The sequence below is a fragment of the Schistocerca piceifrons genome, chromosome 8, assembly GCF_021461385.2.
Source record: "Schistocerca piceifrons isolate TAMUIC-IGC-003096 chromosome 8, iqSchPice1.1, whole genome shotgun sequence".
Taxonomy (NCBI): Eukaryota; Metazoa; Arthropoda; class Insecta; order Orthoptera; family Acrididae; genus Schistocerca; species Schistocerca piceifrons.
In genome coordinates, this window is record NC_060145.1 from 199,209,557 (window position 1) to 199,227,121 (window position 17,565).

Here is a 17,565-nt window from a genome sequence, read left to right on the forward strand (position 1 = left end):
GTTCTCCATAAAATGAACAATAAGGTGTCACACAAGTGAAAGTGTATATTCAATATGGAGGTGTTAAGAGTGTTTATCATGGGATAACTTCAGAAATTTTAGCTGCAAGTGATACTGTTGGGGTGGGGGAGGGGGGGGGGGGGGTCTTGTGAGAGCAAAACTGAATCATAATTGGTTATATTAGTTTGCAGAATGATTTTTATAAATGAGAGCATCTGTAACACAATAAACTGCTGATGATTTATAAACGAGAGCATCTTTAACTATTACTTATCTTTTGCAACTGAACTTTGATAATTACTTCTAACCAAACATGTTTCGTCCAACAATTTTAGGCATCTTCAGTGGTTCTTATGCCACTTAAGTGTTATGTGGATCTAGAAGTAGTTACACAGGAGCCATTGGGTACACATAAACATTAGAGATATAAAAAGGAGGTGGCATTTTCTAGTCTAATGTAATAATAACAAAAGAAAATTCAGTATGCAAATCTGGATTTTTTTTGGAAAGCAACCACTAAAAGATACATTAATAAGTGACAGATCATGCCACCCTGAAACCCATAAAAAGGCACATTTCCACTAAATAACATGGAGATTAATAAATTTTCAACTTGATGAAAATGAAATCAACAAACAATTAGCAATACTAAAAAATTTGGCCAGAGTAAATAATTTCAAATCAAAAATAATTAAAAAATGTTTCAACACAAACTGAAAGTTAAGCACAAATCAGACACATATGAAATTAGTATAAATAAGGGAGAAAGACTTATTATGGAACCATATTTAATAAAATAGCGATAACTTTTAAAAATACGAATACCACAATTGGGTTCCATACTGAAAACAGTATTATTAATATTATAAGACCAGTGCAACAGGTCCATTTAATAAGTCAGGAATATACAAAATAGGGTATGTGACAAAGTATACATCAGGCAAACTGCTAGAAATTTTCACATTTTAAAGAGCACATAAAATCCAACAATAACAACAAGTGTCTTTTGCACTACATCTCCTAAAAAACAAACATACAGTCAAAAACATTAACAAAAAGTTCCAATTTTTTTCATAATGTTAAGAAAAGGAACCAAATGGATATCTTAAAAGAAATCGAAATCTTCTGTCACTTAAAAAGTCAACCAGACACACTTCTTATTAAGGAAACATATCTTAAAAATAAAAATTCCTCAGTAACTTCAGTCACATTCTGCTAATGACCAATCAGAAATCATCTATACAGTAAAATGAAATTTAAAATTTAATCTTAATCCGCTATATACTATTATATTAATTTTTATTTCTTATTTTATTTTCCATACTATTTTCTTAACTTTCCTCAAAAACATGCATAAATATACGGTCATAGTATTTGACACAGGCTAACATAAGAATCATGACAGTCTGATTCATTTCAGTTAACCACTGTGATAGCATTGTGCTAAGTGGCCAGCAATTGATACTGTTGAGTTCAGTGGGATCTTGTGAAAGCGAAATTGGATAGTAATTGCTTATGTTGGTTTGTAGAATGACTTTTACAAACACGAGCATCTTTAATGCAAAAACTCCAGCAACAACTAGGAGACACCACATTTGTCTTTCTTTAGTTTCCTATGCATAATGACAAGTATGAAACAGTACATTACAAGGCAGTTTATATATTATCCTCTTGAATTGATTATTATAAATATTTACCAAAAAATGTTGTTTTCTTTTAAGGACAAAAAAAGGCTACTAAACAGCAGAATACTTTTAGCAGAAAGACATTGTATATCTGCCCAACAACATGAAGTTTTGTTCACTACACTTCCATTCAAATCTGTGAAAATGAAATGTAGGAAACTTGTATAAAATGCAATACTTACTTTATTTAACACAATAAATAAGCCACTATGACTGCAGCTGAAAGAAAACCATGCAGAAATGATTGTACTACTTCAAAGCAATAAAACTGTTTCTCAATACAAAAAATCAAAATGGTTCAAATGGCTCTGAGCACTATGGGACTTAACAGCTGAGGTCATCAGTCCCCTAGAACTTAGAACTACTTAAACCTAGCTAACCTAAGGACATCACACACATCCATGCCCAGGGCAGGATTCGAACCTGCGACCGTAGCAGTCGCACGGTTCCGGACTGAAGTGCCTAGAACCGCTCGGCCACCGCAGCCGGCTTTCTCAATACACAAGAAACCAATCGCTCAATTGCTGCTAAATCTGAGTCACAAATGGCAAGAATTACACAACTTTTTATGTAGTAACAGAAAGTCGAATGAAGTGTAAGAATGTGCCCATTGTTAGACTCCATCAAAATTGCTACATGTCATGGACGCGCCTGTCATAATAAGGACAACAACATAACGTAACTGGATAATAAAAAAAATCTACTCACCAAGTGCTCAGAACCCTGGGTCAGGGGTAACTTAACAGATGGAATGAGAAGGAGCCTTTCCTTCTCATTCTCTCTGTTAAGTCTCGCCTGATCAGGGCTTCTGACTGGTTTTCCAAACACTCCCCATTTCCTAAACTTCACCAGTTGTTCTCCCTCATCCCACTTCCTTCCCCTTCAGCCCTTTTGCCAGAAGAAGGAGCCACTGGCTCTAAAAGCTTGCATGCCTAATACCTTTTGTGTGCATGTTCTCCTGTTGTCGATTGGTGAATAGATTTTTCTTGTCTATCCAATTACATTGGAAAAACTAGTAGAAGCCGACCTAGGGGAAGATCAGTTTGGATTCCGTAGAAATATTGGAACACGTGAGGCAATACTGACCCTACGACTTATCTTAGAAGCTAGATTAAGGAAAGGCAAACCTACGTTTCTAGCATTTGTAGACTTAGAGAAAGCTTTTGACAATGTTGACTGGAATACTCTCTTTCAAATTCTGAAGGTGGCAGGGGTAAAATATAGAGAACGAAAGGCTATTTACAATTTGTACAGAAACCAGATGGCAGTTAAGAGTTGAGGGGCATGAAAGGGAAGCTGTGGTTGGGAAGAGAGTGAGACAGGGTTGTAGCCTCTCCCCAAAGTTATTCAATCTGTATATTGAGCAAGCAGTAAAAGAAACAAAAGAAAAACTTGGAGTAGGAATGAAAATCCATGGAGAAGAACTGAAAACTTTGAGGTTCACTTATGACATTGTAATTCAATCAGAGACAGCAAAGGACCTGGAAGAGCAGTTGAACGGAATGGACAGTGTCTTGAAAGAAGGATATACGATTGAATGTCAACAAAAGCATGATGAGGATACTGGAAAGTAGTCGAATTAAGTCAGGTGATGCTAAGGGAATTAGATTAGGAAATGAGACTCTTAAAGTAGTAGACGAGTTCTGCAATTTGGGGAGCAAAATAACTGATGATGGTCAAAGTAGAAAGGATATAAAATGTAGACTGGCAATGGAAAGGAAAGCGTTTCTGAAGAAGAGAAATTTGTTAACATCGAGTATAAATTTAAGTGTCAGGAAGTCGTTTCTGAAAGTATTTGTATGGAGTGTAGCCATGTATGGAAGTGAAGCATGAACGATAAATATTTTGGACAAGAAGAGAATAGAAGCTTTCGAAATGTGGTTCTACAGAAGAATGCTGAAGATTAGATGGGTAGATCACATAACTAATGAGGAGGTGTTGAATAGGATTGGGGAGAAGAGAAGTGTGTGGCACAACTTGACTAGGAGAAGGGATCGGTTGGTGGGACATGTTCTGAGGCACCAAGGGACCACCAATTTCGTATTGGAGGGCAGCGCGGAGGGTAAAAATCGTAGAGGGAGACCAAGAGATGAATACACCAAGCAGATTCAGAAGGATGTAGGTTGCAGTAGGTACTGGGAGATGAAGCAGCTTGCACAGGATAGAGTAGCATGGAGAGCTGCATCAAACCAGTCTCAGGACTGAAGACCACAACAACAACAACAACAACAACATAAGGATAACAACAGGAGGGATGCTTCTCATGCATACATCATGTGTGTTCATATTCTTTTGTTTTCAGCAGAGTAAGCTGCAATTTTATACGTATTCAAAAGTATTTCTTCATGAATAAATTGTAGCTTATGTCACTGAGTCAGGGAGATTCGGCTATTTTTACTTCTAGTTTGACAACATTATGTCTTTTGATAATTTACTAATGCTTGGAATGCAAAAATGTAACAACTGTTTCTTAAATCACGTAGAAAAGGGATGAAAAACAGATACTGCCCTTATCAGGCGTGTGACAGACTGCTTTCTCACTGCTTGGAGTGTAAGTGTTGCTCCAGCCATCACACGGTAACAACTTTTGCAGCAGATAGTGTCGTGAACAGTGTCGTGACTGATTGTACTGGACTGTGGTATTTGAAATTATTATTCCATTTATTTCAAGTTTAGCTTTACTCTTCGATTAATAAGATAGTATTTGTAAACCAACATGAGTAGAACTCCATTTGTAAGACGTAGTTTTTATTGCAGGTACATGTATTTGACATAAATTTACATTCACATCATTACATTTCTATTCATGGAGGTAATACAACATATTCTATTTCACACAGAACCACAAAATCACTTGGACAATGGACTGAAAGGCTGAAACTAACTGTGAAACACGAAAGTTTAACACTTTCAATGTTATGAAAAGGACAGACTGCTAGTTATCATGTACAGGAGACATTGTGTCGCAGACAGGCACAAAAAAAAAGACTGCTATACATTTCAGCTTCCAGCCAAAAGCCAATCTTCTGAAGTAGAAATCACACACACACATTCTCACATGCATAACTCACACACACATGATCACTGTCTCTGGCCACTGTCCTTTCTGGACTTTCCTTTGTTTGAAGATTCATGTTTTCAGTCGTATCACTCAGTAGAGAGAGAAAAATGCATAAGAAGGGAAAAATCTATGCTTAAGTTTAAATTTGTTTATGATAAACACAGAATAAACTTAATTCTGATTTATTTGTTTGAATTTCCAAGATTAAGAGGGGGGGGGGGAGTGGGAAACAGTTCTATTATCACTGGGTTAAAGTACAGATATATCCTCCTGTTACCTGTTCAAGGGGAGGGGCTCCATCCAGCTGTAGAAGAAATTAGGGGATGCCACACACCATTTAATAATAATTTAAGAGAGAAGTCGGAAACAGAGCTGCATAGAAAACAAAAGGTCTTCCTGCTAGGTAGCAGTCATGGGAGGAATGTAAGCCATGACTTGCAGGAAAAGCTAGGATCATTGTGCCAGGTCACCAGTGTTCTAAAACCTAATTACAGCCTCGGCCATGTAACAGAGGATACTGAAGCACTGACAAAGGATCTGAGGGAAGAGGACTAGGTAATGATGACTGGAGAAGCAAGCAACAGCTTGGCCAAGAATAGACAACACTGTATCAAGAGTGTCCTGGAGAAGTTACATGTAGAAACATCATGCACAAGTGTGGGCTTTGTTGAGGTTCCGCAGCGACATGGTCCACGATAAACCTTAGGCAAACAAAGCCACCCGACGAGTTAATTGGGAACTACTCGAGTTACTGCTAACTTCAAGTGGAGCTACATTGGTGCTGTGCCAGTTTTAGCTTTTGGGAGATGAGGATATACAATAAATACCCTACATCCTAACAGGAGCGGAAAAGATAAATTATCTGACCTGATAGCTGAAACTATAGGACAAGGGACGCGAGAGAGGCAAAGGAGTAAACTGGGGCATGCCACCATCAATGGTAAAATTCTTGTGTTGACAGATGGGAAAGGTAGGGATTTTTTAGATTAAATACCTCATTCAGACAGACAGCCTTGAAAGGTTTCTCCAATGAGAAACTTTCAAATATTCTTACAAAAAATTGTGTCATTATTATACCTCCTACAAAACAAAAGAAAACACAGGGTAGTCTTGCAGATCATAATATTAATTTTCTGAATGACTCAGATAAAAAGAATGATTTGGAAATACTATTCATCACTTACAACATGTATTCTGTGGTTAATTTCCCATCAGAGTAACACAGGAAAGCAATACATTAATAGATAACATTTTTGCTGGCAAACACTTAATAAGTGATACAAATTATAGTAAATATATCTAAAAACAAAGATGCTGTAACTTACCAAATGAAAGTGTTGGTACATTGATAGAGACAATAACAATAACAATAAATTATAGTAAATAATTACAGGAAATGAATTGCCTCTCTGATCATGATGCACAACCAGCCATTCTCAACACCTTAACTGATTGCTGTAAAGTGCTATGATGGAAAACAGAATAATTAATGAACATATGACAGAATGTTTCAAGGTAGCCTTACAGGAAGAGAAACAGGTGAAATAAATTCCATGGATGATGTGGTGGACATTGGGTCACATGTTCCTGCAGCCACCAACAATGACCCTGTTTTAGAATCCTAAGACACACTGGGCTCAAACATAATGAGTTATCTCCTAAGAGTGACCTCCTCCAGGTCAACCAGCATGGATGAAAGATAACCTGCATTCTACAGATCAGAGTGTGCAATATCAGGATCCCTTAATCGGGCAGGTAGGTTAGAAAATTTAAAAAGGGAAATGGATAAGTTAAAGTTTGATATAGTGGAAATTAGTGAAGTTCGGTGGCAGGAGGAACAAGATTTCTGGTCAGGTTAATACAGGGTTATAAATACAAAATCAAATTGGGGTAATGCAGGAGTAGGTTTAATAATGAATAAAAAAATAGGAGTGAGGGTAAGCTACTACAAACAGCATAGTGAACGCATTATTGTGGCCAAGATAGACACGAAGCCCATGCCTACTACAGTAGTACAAGTTTATATGCGAACTAGCTCTGCAGATGATGAAGAAATTGATGAAATGTATGATGAGATAAAAGAAATTATTCGGGTAGTGAAGGGAGATGAAAATTTAATAGGCATGGGTGACTGGACTTCAAGAGTAGGAAAAGGGAGAGAAGGAAACATAGTAGTTGAATATGGATTGGGGGTAAGAAATGAAAGAGGAAGCCATCTGGTAGAATTTTGCACAGACCATAACTTAACCATAGCTAACACTTGGTTCAAGAATCATGAAAGAAGGTTGTATACATGGAAGAGGCCTGGAGATACTGGAAGGTTTCAGACATATTATATAACGGTAAGACACAGATTTAGGAACCAGGTTTTAAATTGTAAGACATTTCCAGGGGCAGATGTGGACTCTGACCAGAATCTATTGGTTATGAACTGTAGATTGAAATTGAAGAAACTGCAAAAAGGTGAGAATTTAAGGAAATGAGACCTGGATAAACTGAAAGAACCAGAGGTTGTAGAGTGTTTCAGGGAGAGCATTAGGGAACGATTGACAGGAGTGGGGGAAAGAAATACATCAGAAGAAAAATGGGTAGCTTTGAGGGATGTTATAGTGAAGGCCGCAGAGGATCAAGTAGGTAAAAAGACAAGGGCTAGTAGAAATCCTTAGGTAATAGATGATATATTCAATTTAATTTATGGAAGGAGAAAATATAAAAATGCAATAAATGACACAGGCAAAAAGGAATACAAACCTCTCAAAAATGAGATCGACAGGAAGTGCAAAACGGCTAACCAGGGATGGCTAGAGGACAAATGTAAGGATGTAAAGGCATATATCTCTAGGGGTAAGATAGATACTGGCAAATTAAAAGAGACCTTTGGAGGAAAGAGAACCAATTGCATGAATATCAAAAGCTCAGATGGAAACCCAGTTCTAAGCAAAGAAGGGAAAGCAGGAAGGTGGAAGGAGTATACAGAGGGTCTATACAAGGGTGATGTACTTGAGGACAATACTATGGAAATGGAAGAGGATGTAGATGAAGATGAAATGGGAGATATGATACTGCGTGAAGAGTTTGACAGAGCACTGAAAGACCTAAATCGAAACAAGGCCCCGGGAGTAGACGACATTCCATTAGAACTACTGACAGCCTTGGGAGAGCCAGCCCTGACAAAACACTATCATCTGCTGAGCAAGACATATGAGACAGCTGAAATACCCTCAGACTTCAAGAAGAATATTATAATTCCAATCTCAAAGAAAGCAAGTGTTGACAGATGTGAAAATTACCGAACTATCAGTTTAATAAGTCACGGCTGCAAAATACTAACGTGAATTCTTCACAGACAATTGGAAAAATTGGTAGAAGCAGACCTTGGGGAAGGTCAGTTTGGATTTCGTAGAAATGTTGGAACACGTGAGGCAATACTGACACTATTTCCCATCTTAGAGGATAGATTAAGGAAAGGCAAACCTACGTTTCTAGCATTTGCAGACTTAGAGAAAGCTTTTGACAATGTTGACTGGAATACTCTCTTTCAAATTCTGAAGGTGGCAGGGGTAAAATATAGAGAACGAAAGGTTATTTACAATTTGTGCAGAAACCAGATTGCTGGCAAGAGTTGAGGGGCATGAAAGGGAAGCAGTGGTTGGGAAGGGAGTGAGACAGGATTGTAGCCTATCCCTGATGTCATTCAATCTGTGTATTGAGCAAGCAGTAAAGGAAACAAAAGAAAAATTTGGAGTAGGAATTAAAATCCATAGAGAAGAAATAAAAACTTTGAGGTTTGCCGATGACACTGTAATTCTGTCAGAGACAGCAAAGGACTTCCAAGAGCAGTTGAACGGAATGGACAGTGTCTTGAAAGGAGGATAAAAGATGAACATCAACAAAAGCAAAACGAGGATAATGGAATGTAGTCAAATTAAGTCGGGTGATGCAGAGGGAATTAGATTAGGAAATGAGACGCTTAAAGTAGTAAATGAGTTTTGCTATTTGGGGAGCAAAATAACTGATGATGGTCAAAGTAGAAAGGATATAAAATGTAGACTGGCAATGGAAAGGAAAGCGTTTCTGAAGAAGAGAAATTTGTTAACATCGAGTATAAATTTAAGTGTCAGGAAGTCGTTCCTGAAAGTATTTGTATGGAGTGTAGCCATGTATGGAAGTGAAGCATGAACGATAAATAGTTTGGACAAGAAGAGAATAGAAGCTTTCGAAATGTGGTGCTACAGAAGAATGCTGAAGATTAGATGGATAGATCACATAATTAATGAGGAGGTATTGAATAGAAATGGGGAGAAGATCAGTTGGTAGCAAGGGTGCAGCATGTTATTCTGGGTGGCAAGTCATAGAGGGACATAATAATTGATGGGTTCACCATTTTAATTATTGCAGTGAACTGAACTTAAGGCTCTGTAATGTACTACTTCTACTCACATTCCAATAAAGCCTAATATACAACTACAGTTTCTTGATTATTTTACGCTTCAGCCTTGTAAACAACTGAATCAGTTGACTAATACTAACAACCTGTAAGACTGTACAAAATTTTAGGCATCTAGGACAGGATAGAGATAGATCTAGCAGCTTAATTCCAATGTCTGAATAAATTTCAGATTCAAATATGAGCACACTTTAATTTAATTTACCTTCTGTTGGAATTTTTAATCTATGTTCTCCTTTCTCATCATTATTATCAGCAGAGCTGCTGCTTACTGTGCCAAGGGATGGCACCTCTTTTTCAAATAGTTCACCATCATCATCTTCAACAGGTGTTGTTGGAACTCCTTGCAGTGGAGAACCAAAGGCCTGGTTCATAACTAGTTGTATCTGCCATAGAGAAGAATACAAAGATAGCAGTATAAATTTATTTATGTTAGTTACTAACATGGTGTTCAATATAGTTTATTCACAATGTCCTAAATAAATTCTCAGGGAGTTGTGCAGATCAGAGGAAGCAAGCTCAGCCCACCAGCTCCCAGCACATGGGCAGCTGAGGGAAAAGGGGGGTGGCATTGCAGGGAGAATAAGCTGTTTTCGTCACACACTGCTGGCACTACACACGTTCTTACTGGTTTAGCACAGCACGTTACAAGAACAAAATTGCAATGGCTGCAGTACACAAGGGTACTGTATTATTATATCGCCAATGATGGCAAAGGCAGGACACAAAACATTAGTGAGCCGAAGTCGACCCACTTCAACAGCCTTCTGTGTTGGTCCAGAAATAGGGACCCCAGTTCAGGACATTGTGAACAAACAGCATTTCAACATCAAATTCTGAGATGAATTGTTCTTTAACAAATTTAAAAAAGAATGCTGTACAGTAAACTCCTGAACCTTCAACGAACTGAACTCCCACGTACAAATCAGCTTCAAACACCTAACTGCTTTGCATGTAACTGAAAAAATGTTTTGGAAAGGCTTTAAATTACACTTAAAGGTTCTTGGAAATCACTAAGTGCTCTCATTATCAAAGACTGGATGAACATAGTCTGGTTAATTTATACTACATTTTAAGCACAAGGCAGTTTTTCAAGCAGCTCAACGATCATGATATCATACCTCCTGAACTATGTGTCAGACAATGATATAATCTTATGAAACATTCAGTGATATATGTGGATACTGTCTGCACACTGTGCTGTGAATAGTCTGACACAACAATACAGTGTCTAATAAATTTTTCACATAATTAGTTCTGTAATCGTAATGAAGTTCTGATTTAATTTCTGTCATATGTACATTTTATTATTTTATTAATGTTGTCATATAGTTAAATGTCAAAGAATTAATTCAAATGAACTAATTAATTAGGATGTAGTAAAAAAATGGCCTAGTTAGGAATGTTGACAAAGTATTACTTCAGAATAATATATTTCATGTTTTTCGTATGAATTGTAAACTCTGCCTATATTTGCAAATTATGTAATACTGTAATGTAAAATCACTTATTCTTAGCTAAATGAAACATTATGAACTTTCCAGAAGTAACTTACTATAATAGGAAACAAGTGTTTATGAACATTTCCATTTCTAATATCAGTAAGAGTTAGCCATTACAGTGAGTAATGCAAAGCTATTTGTTAAGTGAACAGTTTTTCAAACAATTAACATTTACATGCATGTGTTCAGTACAAATTGGTTTTCTGATGAAGTCATGATATTACTGTGCTTTTAGATCTGAGCCTGGGTTAGTGCTTTTGTTTCCGTTCTTGCCTGATAATAATTCAGTGATTAGCTTGTAATTACAGCCTATACACAATTAATACTCATTACAGCAATTTTTGCTCACACAGTGAACTGGTGACTGTTCTTAAGTAATTTGAAATCTAAAATTATATCAAATTCAGTTTACTTACTCCAAATTTCAAAATTACTTAATTTTACTTTTTATGTCAAAATTTATTTCGACCATTATTGCGCAAAAGTAGTGACTCTTATCTGCACATTCATTATTCTTTGGAATACTTGCCTTTCCCATACAACAGCAAGCAGGTCTCATTCAAAAATATTAACTGGAAGTGAAGGTCCATTATCAGTTGGCAGTAAAGAAATTGTAAATTAAAACCTTATGTCTGATGCTGAGATTTTACTATATGAACAGCGAAAATTTAATAAGTGATAAACATTTTTCCTTTCATTGTGTGTGTGTGTGTGTGTGTGTGTGTGTGTGTGTGTGTGTGTGCGTGTTGTTGTTGTCGTCGTGATGGTGGCAGTGGTGGTGATCGGTCAGTGAGAAAAAGTTTTGTAAAGGTTTGAAATTACGTGTTAAGTTTGTTGGAATAAATCACTAAGTGAACTCATTCTCAAATACTGAGTGAGTAAAGCCCAGGTATTAGGGTGCTGTCATTTATGCTGCATCAAGACAAACACACAGTTTTTAACTGTAATTCTCATGTTATTGTGTTAAACTTTTAGTGTAAGAAAATAGCTCTTAGAGATGAGCAATTTTGACAGCATTTTAAAATTTTAAATTTAATCAATAACTATGCTAAATATTTAAAACCAAATTCTTGCTTCCCCCTGGATGCCATTGTATAGGCACACAGGTTACACAGAGTAAGTTCTTAGGCCAATAATAGAAGGTAATGGGACTTCACCAGATCCGTAGAAAGCAAAAGCAATACAGTGCTACACAGCACCATGAACTAAATGATGACTGAGGCATTTTCTTAAAGGAGGATCCATAGGTCTATGTGCCTTTTTCTGGGAAATTGTTTAAAATTGACCAGTGGGTTATGCAGAATATTCTACTGAAGTTTTGTTTTATCATATCAATGTTGGAGGTCAGGGCACTGTTTTCTCGATGTGTGAGTGCGCAGCACTACTCACTCAATTTAATGTAACAAGTGCTTGTATGCAGGTCAGCTTACTTGGAGCATCGGCAGTTAATGTTGTGTTTACATTAAGAAGAAATCTGTTGAGGCTGTGCAACAGTAAATAGTAGTAATGGGTAGGAAACGACAACAGCCTTATATATATTTATAGTATTACACACACACACGGCGGGCAGTGACGGAGGTCCACCTCACGTACTAAGTCAACACAGCTCATTGTAAGAATACACTGCAGCAGTAGCAAGCTCTGGACGATTTGTTCGTTTCACTAGAAGAGATACCCTCCAGAATGGGTGTTCTGTCCCAGTAGCAGTATAATCTTCATACACAGTCAATTCGTTGCTGTGCAATCGCTGCTTACTAACCATACAACTTTCTATGACTCAAAATATGATAAGATCATGGCCTATACTGCTTGAGATCTCGACTCATTTCAAAATCTTGCCAACATACAATGATGATTGTTAATGTGAACTGTGGTTTATTCATCGAGATGAGATTGTGAACCATAATTACTAATCCTTGCAAACTACAGCATTATTTATGGAATAAATTCTAGGTATTGCAACTGATAGCTTTAATTCCAAAGCTATTAAATCCCAAGTCAAAGTAACGAGCTAGAGAAGATTTTGAGCTCCTACTCAGGATACGTTGGTTAGAGCCCTTTACACCAAATCATGTTATCCTAAATCCACTGTGTAACTTTTTTAATTAGCTTTGTTAAAATGAAGCATACATAATTACTATAGACAAAATTGATGTCATTACCACATTTAAATGAGATAGCTTAAAATAACTTGGGAGGAATCCAGAAATGCTGGGTTAATTCCTGTAGAACAAATTACCAAAGAGAACAATAAGCAGAGAAAAGATGGAATCATTTAGAAATCAAATAAATAGTTACTTAGTAACAGTCTCTCTACATAACACAATATTTTGGAACAAGTTCTTAGAGGAAGGAAATCTTCCCAACAAGTGTGTCTACACTGATAAAGTATGTAGGCAATGTGTTTATTATTGTTCAAGCTGAATAAAATCCACTGCATTTGTAATTTCAAAGTTCCTGTGTTTGGATAAAGGCATGTACACTACCAGGACTTAAGGATACTAATCTCCTCCTCAACAGCTACTGTAATAATTAATGGCAACTAAGTAGAATACTATACAAATTAATTAACATCAGAAGGGTCATTAAAACTGTAAACCATCAGCAGAACATAACTTAATTGCATACAACAAAACTGTACAAGTCACATAGAAAAATTAACAATTTTTTTAATCCAGTATTATGAGTGAACCTGGGTGGGTGAGGCATGAAAAATGTTGGGTCAAGCAAAAGAATTGAGGTAAACAGGACCTGACCAAAAAGTGTGACTGTATCCGTAAATATGCGCTCAGAGACGGAAAAATAATAACCTGACGATCTACAGTGTACAGCCAGAGATGTGGCATAGACTTGAGAAAGCCACAACATCAGGGCATAAGTATCATTACAAATAACCACAATGCCAATTGCTGAACTGCAAAAGGTAACTTACAATAAAAGCGCTCAGGTAGCAGCATGTCTAGTACATACAGTATGACCTACAAAACTAACTGCTGCACGGAGTACAAGGAGATGCACCAGTACACACACACACACAAAACCATAGAGTGGCCACAGCAAGGAACAGTGCCAAAGGAAGGTGAGGAAAACCAAGCAAATTCAGTTGCTAACATCCACACCTCATCCCCACAGTATCTCACACAGCAATCTGATACAGATAATGCTAAATCTACATTACTAAAAGAAAGGCACACACCTAAGATAAGACACGTTAAGCGCAATACAATAAATGCAATTGTCAGGAAATAATAATTACACGTTGGTACAGGATATATTACACAGAAAACAACAATTCCATAAATGAATAACTATCAGGCTGAAGATAATGTGCTCTACCACTATAGGATGGATACGTACAAAACCAAAAATTGAGCACAGCTTGCTTAATCATGGAGTATGAAACCAAACTAATGGTGAAGTCAGTGCAACTAGTAGACACCATATGAAGCATGCCTTAAATAAATGCCTAAAGACTTACATATCAGGTATGTGGCCTGTAGCTGAAAAGTGTCATGATGATTTCTCCATTGGCAAAAGATTCTGGATTAGTCCCACATTTGGATCTCTGGGAGGGGACTGCCAAGGGGGAGGTGACCATGAGAAAAATGATGGAATAACCAACAACTGAATAACTTTTTACAGGTTACACAGCATGGAATGTCACAATTCTGAAAGTAGTAGGGAAGCCAGAAAATCTGAAAACGAAAATGCATACACTCAATCCAGATGTTGTAGGGATCAGTGGAGTGAAACAGAAAGAAGATAAGGATTTCTGGTCAGACAAATATATGTTTGTATCAATAGCAACAGAATATGATATAACAGAAGTACAACTTTTTATGAATAGGTAAGGAGGTGACAGAATGAATTACTGTGAACAGTTCTGTGATAGGTTTCTCGTCATCAGATTCGACAGCAAACCAATGCCAACAGCAACAGTCCGGGTAAACTGCAAATGTAGCAAGCAGCAGATGAAGAGATAAAGTATATGAGGATATCAAATGGGTAATTCACATGAAAATCTAATAATCATGCGAGACTGGAATGTGGTTGTAGGGCAAGGAATAGAAGAAAGGGTTATGGAATAATATGGGCTTGGCAGTAGGAATGAGAGAGGAGAAAGACTAATTGAGTTCTACAATAAATTTCAGATGGTAATAGCAAATACTCTTGTTCAAGAATCACAAGAGAAGGAGGTGTGGATGAAAAAAAACTCAGAGAAAAGGGTAGGTTCCAGCTGGATTACATAATGGTTGGACACAGATTCTGAAATCAGATATTAGGTTGTAAGGCTGACCCAGGTGCAGATATAGACTCAAGCAAAAATTTAATAATGATGAAGAGTAAATTGAAGTTCAAGAGAATCTTCCAAAAGAATCAGTGTAGAAGGAAATGGGTTACTGACGTACTGTGGAATTATGAGAAGCATTTGAAGTTTGCTAAAGATGTAGATACTGCAATAAGTAACACCAATGTAGATAGTTCAGTCAAAGACATATTTCAACTGAAGACGAAAGAAGGAAGTACAAAACTGTTCGGGAAAAAAGACAGGAATACACAAATATAAATCCCTTAGAAATGAAATAAGTAGGAAGTGCAGGGCAGCCAAGGTCAAATGGCTGCAGGAAAGATCAGAAGAAATTGAAAAAGATATGATCATTTGGAGGACTGACTCACATGGGAATGTTCCAATCCGACTTGTTAAAACCAACACTGAAATTTTTTATGCAGGAGGAATACAACGAAAGAAATGCTAAGACGCATCACAGTATTTTATAAAAATTGTTGAAGTTACTCATTTTTGTCACACAATGCTAAGCTTATCACAGCAGTTTGTACAGCCCTTCCTGGCTAGCACACAATTGGCTGTGACACAAGAGCAGAGCGTTGTATAGTGGAAATATCTGGAGTGACACCTGTGAAATTGAAGCACCTGAACCATGAAAAAATGTCATGTATCATTAATGTTTCAAATAAGGAGCAGTTAATATAGACAGCTAAACTATTTTATATGTTATTCTTACAAAGGTGACTTGCAGAGGAAAATAAAATTAAGACAGTGTTTGGTATTACATTACACAAGACTTCCATCAATCATTAGTTTCATGTATTGAAATGAAATATTTCTTACACTATTCCTGCAGCACAATTCTTATGATAATTTTAGTATCATATATTTCAGTGACAATGTGTACTTTGTTTATTCCTCATAGTCCGTCACAATGAAGGAAGAGTGTCATTTGATTGTTGAAAATAAACATTTTCCTTACACCATGCACACCTGACAAACGAAAATATAATGTTTTCAGGCACCTCAATAATTACTGGTTTTATTTAGACAGATATGTAATGATACTGGCCGTAACTCTGATTATTATACTGCATACCGCGAAAATTTAAAGAAACTCGTAAAACATGCCAATGCACAGTGATTTTGTACAAATGACTGCAATTTAAGAATGATGTTCTCCTGATAAACCTCAAATGGTAAGGAGCTACAGGATATTATACTGTCTGAAAATGTTCTCCTGATAAATCTCAAATGGCAAAGAGCTAAAGGATATTACACTGTCTGACAATTTCCTTTAAAATATTTTTCACAGTCGAAAAACTTCTTTATGGAGAGTCACTTTGGTTGTTCTTGGTTGAATCTGAATTATATTAACAGTCCTTTCATTGACCTCCTGAAAAGACGGAGGTTTCGCTACAGACCAAGAGTCCAACAAAAATAATGAATTAATTTCTGCAACTGGCTGCAAACCGTTTCAAATGAAATGTTAAAAAATTATTCTTTCCATGTTTTTGAGATTCTGATAGGCCGATTATAAGATTTTTCCTACTAAACAATTATCTTTTTATTTTTGGTCTTAATATGTTTCGAGGTCCCTGAAGGCAGATACAAAGCTGCAGAAACAGTATTTCCCTCACACTTATCACTGTCATTGTTGTACATAAATGTTTCATAGCATTAACAGATTGCACACAGACTCCATCTTTTTTTGACTAGAAATGATAAACTGCTGTTTGCTCACAGTTCTTTCACAAAACCTGACTGATCGGCATTAGACACAGCAGATATGGGGACAACAGCAAACTTCATCTTCACATCAGCTATGAATTAATGGTATCTCCTCTACACTTTTACTTGAAGTAAACTTTGTTGTTTTGGGACTCCCCATACTATATGATTTTTTTAATCTTCCTTTTTCGCGTGCTTCGTCTGGTTTGAATCGATTGCTTATTTTGCTTTGATCTGATAAGTGCCGTTCTCTTTGTCATAGGGGTTTATGTCACTCTAAGCTGAAAATGCATTATTGTACTGTGTCATGCATTGTTTCTCGCATTCTGATAATGAGTGTTTATGACCTGTCACCGCTTGCAGCATGGCTTGAATTTGTGCGTTGTTGTTGTTGTTTTTTTTTTTTTAAGAAAAGGGAATTGTCTCATAAGCAAAACAATGGCAAGAGACTGCTATTTGTTTTTACTTACACTGCTGCTATCTTTGATAATGATCAACAAGAACCAGATAATAGACTGCGTATAATAGATGATGTTCTGAATGAGAGTTTAGCGAAAATTTTTCTCCGTTTGAAAATCTTTGCAGATGCCTCTTTAGTATATTACATTCTGCACAAACATTCGAGTCATCTTAGATTTTAAAATCTAGTCAGTTGCCATGCTTCATTTCTGACTGTATCACTATTCAGCATAAGAATAAAACGAATATAAACATGACATGATATGTATATTCTTCCACGATTGCTGCTGTCTCACTCTAGTTTCATAGTTTTTTAGGCAGACAGGATTTAAATGAGATAGCAGCAAACACGAAAGAATACATGGCATAATGTTTACATTCTTCTACCTTTT

The 17,565-nt window shown here is 36.6% G+C and overlaps 1 protein-coding gene across 1 annotated transcript in view; it reads right to left on the bottom strand.

Annotated features, from left to right (window-relative positions):
- Positions 1-17,565, bottom strand: part of LOC124711272 — a 139,327-nt gene that overhangs the window by 94,356 nt on the left and 27,406 nt on the right. Inside the window, exon 3 of the mRNA XM_047241256.1 lies at positions 9,399-9,579. Within this exon, the coding sequence (XP_047097212.1) occupies positions 9,399-9,579 (181 nt within the window). The remainder of the gene's footprint in view (positions 1-9,398; positions 9,580-17,565) is intronic.